Below are 4,722 nucleotides of genomic sequence, written 5' to 3'. Positions count from 1 at the left end.
GCTGCCACATCGACCTGAGTGGCATCGTGGAGGAGGTGAAGGCCCAGTATGACGCCATCGCGGCTCGCAGCCTGGAGGAGGCTGAAGCGTACTCCCGGAGCCAGGTTGGGAGCTGACCGCAAGGGCAGGAGCACCAGGACAGTCCTCCCTGGGCCACAGCAGGGGCTGGACCAGGGCTGGCTGAGCCGCCTGCAGCTCTGTGTCCTGAGAGCCTAGGAGGGGTAGGGGGGAAGCAGGGCCTGGAGGGGTGGATGGGCAGGAGGCCACAGGAAGCAGGTATGGAGAATGGGAGAGCCCAGTGTCATGCCAGGCTCTGAGGGGCAGCCAGGAGGGAAGCCAGTCTATGCTTCCAGGAACCAGATGCCAGTACAGCCATGGGGCTTATCCAGGACAGGCAGGAGGGACCATCCAAACAGGGATGCAGTGGGGGCAGAGTAGGGGAGAGGGCTGCAGTTGAGAGTTACGGGGGAGGAGGGGATGGCAGGCAAAGGTGAGGACTCAGTGGGCTGGCAGGAACACAGCGTGCTACCCCTCACTGTGACCTCCCCAAACCCCTGCAGCTGGAGGAGCGGGCTGCCCGCTCTGCAGAGTTCGGAAACAGCCTCCAGAGCAGCCGCAGTGAGATCGCTGACCTCAATGTGCGTATCCAGAAGCTCAGATCCCAGATCCTGTCCATCAAGAGCCACGTGAGTGTCTGGAGGACCCGTGGGGCAGAGAGAGGAGCGGGGAGATGAACGTGTGCACAGATACACACATGTGCATGCACTTGCACACACTCGTGCATGCAGAAATCACAGGAGACTGAGTGACCCTGAGCATCTCTGTGCCTGTTTCCTCACCTGTCAGCTAGGACAGTGGCACCGCATCCTAAGGTGGTTATGAGGGTCATGTGAGTTTGCATGTAAAAGTGCTCTGTAACCTGGCCAGGGCTGCTGGAATATAAAAAAGCACCCCACCCCCCATGTACACCCAGAGCCTACTGCCCTTCTCCCAAGGCCTCCTGCCAACTGTATAGAAAGAAGGCAGTGGAGGCCTCAGTTCCCGCCTCCAGCCAGGACAAGCCTTCAGAGCAAGTGCTCCCTCTCAGGACAGCTGGGACAGGCTCCCCTAGTGGCTTATAACACCTACCTGGCCTTAGGAAAGTGTCTCTTTAGGTCTAACTGAACCTCTTTCTGCATTTCTACCCATTACCAAGCCTGGAAATGCCATTGCTTAGCCCTCTGTCCCCACACACCCCCACCAAGGACAGAGGTGACTCCTGGCCCTGTCCCACTCTCTCCCTCCTTCCCCTACTCACTGGCCCTCCCCTCTGCCCTCCTGGCTGCAGTGCCTGAAACTGGAGGAGAACATCAAGGCAGCCGAGGAGCAGGGGGAGCTGGCCTTCCAGGATGCCAAGGCCAAGCTGGCCCAGCTAGAGGCAGCCCTGCAGCAGGCCAAGCAGGACATGGCGCGGCAGCTGCGCGAGTACCAGGAGCTCATGAACACCAAGCTGGCCCTGGACATCGAGATCGCCACCTACCGCAAGCTGGTGGAGGGCGAGGAGAGCCGGTGAGGGGCAGTGGGGTAGGGGGCTGAAAGAGAGAGAGAGCTGATAGCCCCCCACAAAATCAGCTTTTTCCTTTACCATGACACAGTGAGCCTGAGGCCTGTGTGCAAATCCTGATTCAGTCATTTACAAACTGAGACCTTAGCCCAATCAATTAAATCCCGTTTCCCTATCTGGAAAATGGTCTGATCGTAAACACGGGTCGCCTGTGCCAGAGAAGATTAACAATTAGGCATGCAAGTGCCTACCAGAAATATGAGCTCAGTAATCTTAGCCACTTACAAAGGGGAGTGGGGACAGGGGCCCAGAGTGGACAAGTCAGTCAGCCAGGGTCACGCAGCCACAGCACCTAGGGCTGGCAGTGACAACCAGGAACTGCCCTCCACTTGCTGGTCTCAGGCCCCCAATCCCAGGGAACTCAAGCCTCCCCCATGACCCTTCTCCCACTGCCCAGGATGGACTTGCCCTCAACCACTGTGGTCAGCGCTATGCAGTCCAGATGTAGAACTGGTGAGTCTCCTTGCCCTGAGAACCCGGGATGGGGAAGGGGACAGGGCGCAGGGTGATCATGACTCTAACGGCATCATTTTAAGCAGCTCCCAAAACTCCAGCCCCTTCCCTCCCTCACCTATGTCTCCTGTAGCTGCCTCCAAGTCAGGACTCTCCATGGCCCCTTCTCGGAAGAAGAAGAAATGCAAAGGCCCCGTGATCAAAATCACCGAAATGTCAGAGAAGTACCTCTCGCAGGAGTCAGAGGCCTCAGAGTAAGGCAGCTGAGACCAGGAACTGCAGGTCACCCGCACGCAGCAGGAGGAACTTAAGCTAGGCTCCAGAAAGCAGCTTGGAGCCTCTAGGTTGGGAGGGGAGGCAAACCCGATTCTTAACTGAGAGGTGGAGGGTCCAACAAAGTGCCTGCTTGTGTGTGGGCTGCAGGGCTGGGACAGAAGTGTCCCCAGCTATCTAGAACCACTCCGCTCCAATTCAGCATCTCACAGTCCCTCCCTTCCAACCTCTGGCCAGAGGTTTTCCTGATGGGGTGAACTAGAATTTAGGGTCAGTTGTCTCCACCTCCTCACTCTTCTGCAGCTCTTCCTCTAAAGTAGGGCTCTGGGCTCTGACCAAGGTCTTTTTAACTCTTTTGCCCAGTATCTGCCCTAAACTCATTTCTCAAGCCTTGCCTTGCCTCTGCCTTGCAGCTGAGGCCAGTGCCCATACTCATCCAGCTCAGGCTGTGGGCAGGGTTGAGGAGGATGACTTGGGCCCCATCCCGAATCCGGAGCTCCTGGGTAGGCTTGAGTGCTGAGTACCCCCTCAGCCTGCCTGCTCCACTTGGGCTCCCCAGAGACCTGACAGTATTAGAGAGTAAGGAGAGGGTGGTCCTTGAGAGTTTGGAACCTGAACCCGGACTGCTGAGATCAGCCTGGACACCTGCACCACCCCCCTCCTTCTGTGGGCCCATCCCAGAATGTCATAGTCAGACCAGGACAGGCTGTCCCCAGCCAGCTCCCAGCACCTTCTCCAGAAGCTATTCTTGCCATGATCAACTCCTTGGGAGTGGAAGCCAGACCAAGAGGGAGAATTAGAATCTCCCTTCCCCCTCCCTCCATTCTGGGGTCCACCACCTAGCCTGGGATCTGAACTCTGTCCCGCCCCAGGTCTTTCCCAGCCTGAACACCCAGCTTTGGTGAACAGGCTTTGAAGACCCCAGCCCCACTTCCACAATGATACCCTGGGTCCATTTCCCATGAGCCCACTCCTCGGGGCCTCTATCTCTGCACTGGGCTGGCCAGCCTGGCCCTGCCTTCCTGTGTATTGACCAAGGACCCCTGAGGGCACATGCACACCCATGGGGTCATAGCTCCTTTTTTTCTGGCCCCTCTGGCCCCTTCCTGCCTCCTTGCCCCCTTTCCTGCCTCCTACAGGCCATGAAGAAAGCACAGTCCAGGCAGGTCTGAGAGCTTCTGAGCCCTTGAGGTTGGGCTGGGAAGCCCCAGTGATAGACTTAAAAAAACTAAACCAGAAAGAAAAGTTCTGCCTTCCTCAAGATCTGGGGTGGTAGGAATGCTCCTATTTCCTCCTCCTAGTGCTCTCTCTTTGGGGCTTGCAGGTCAATCCTAGCAGCTCCAGCCTCCCGCTCCACAAGCTGCTTCCCTTACTGCCCTCTCTTCTCCCCTACCTGCCCCTTGTCTCATTTCCTCTTCCAGCAGGACTTTCATTCATTCATCTCATTGCCCCTCCTAGGCCTCAAGCCCTCCAGACCCATAGGGGGCGCTGATGGGCTACTGACATTCAGGCCAGGGGAAATTGAGTCATGTCTGAAGTTCTCAGAGGGTGCTAATTGCTGCTTTATCTCGGTCTCTTTGTTGGCTTCCAAGGGAGCAGATACTCAGTGAGGGATACAAGATATATAAAGTATGTATTATTTTTCATAACTTATATGGCTTTTAACTTATTGCTTCCCGCCTATTTCTGTATAATCAGTGCTGTCATGTACTTTGTGGCTAGATGACACATGTTCCAGCCACCCCAGCTGACTGGCTGCCTATCTCCGGGCAAGGACACCTTCTCCCTGTCGAGGAGTGAATAAATATTGAGATCTGCCCATGGACAAAGCTGCATGTCTATTTTTCTCTGACTTCTCGGGACTGGTTAGTCACTGGTCAACCTGATGACCATAGGATGTTATGAATTCTTCAGTTACAGGGAATGGGGTCCAGGGATCTAGTTAAACCTTTAGACCAGTGTAGCTTGGACAGAACGGTTTCCTGCCCCCACCCCTCCAGTCCCACAAGAGGACTGTGCCAGTGGCGAGTCTCCTTCCAGCACCTCCTGATATGTGCAGGCACCACGTCTGCTGCTTAGCAAGCGTACACAGGGGCTGCCCCCAATGATGGCAGGCCTCCTTCTCCAGCACTTCTGCCTGACCGTGGGACTGGCACAGCTCAGAGATATTCTGATGGGTACAGGCCCAGTCCTGCCCCATCAAATTCCAAATAAGGACTGAGGACCTTCTCCAAGCCCAGCCCTGCAGTGTAACACCAAGACTGCTGTTCACCCTGCCACCACAAGAAGCTCACAGTCAGAGTGAGAGACAAGATAGCAGCTCCAGATAGCACCCCACACTTCCTCACCAAGTGGCCCAGTGGGGTCAGAGGTCCGAGACCAGAGGCTCATGG

General features: G+C 56.2%; 1 protein-coding gene across 2 annotated transcripts in view; it reads left to right on the top strand.

The window, feature by feature from the left end:
• The window catches only part of KRT80 (keratin 80), a 24,790-nt gene extending 20,596 nt beyond the window's left edge, over positions 1-4,194 (top strand). The window contains exons 6-10 of one of the 2 annotated variants that reach the window (XM_027766200.1): positions 1-104; positions 561-686; positions 1,328-1,548; positions 2,001-2,056; positions 2,190-4,194. The exon at positions 1-104 is cut by the window's left edge and continues 1 nt beyond it. In XM_027766200.1, coding sequence (XP_027622001.1) covers positions 1-104; positions 561-686; positions 1,328-1,548; positions 2,001-2,056; positions 2,190-2,314 — 632 coding nt within the window. In that variant the 3' untranslated portion in view covers positions 2,315-4,194. Of the gene's footprint in view, positions 105-560; positions 687-1,327; positions 1,549-2,000; positions 2,057-2,157 lie in introns of both variants that reach the window. The other variant, XM_027766201.1, reaches the window with a different exon arrangement.
• The last annotated feature ends 528 nt before the right edge of the window (positions 4,195-4,722 follow it).

Source organism: Tupaia chinensis, unplaced genomic scaffold, assembly GCF_000334495.1.
Source record: "Tupaia chinensis unplaced genomic scaffold, TupChi_1.0 Scaffold141469_1, whole genome shotgun sequence".
Taxonomy (NCBI): Eukaryota; Metazoa; Chordata; class Mammalia; order Scandentia; family Tupaiidae; genus Tupaia; species Tupaia belangeri.
This window is presented reverse-complemented; position numbering and strand designations above follow the sequence as displayed.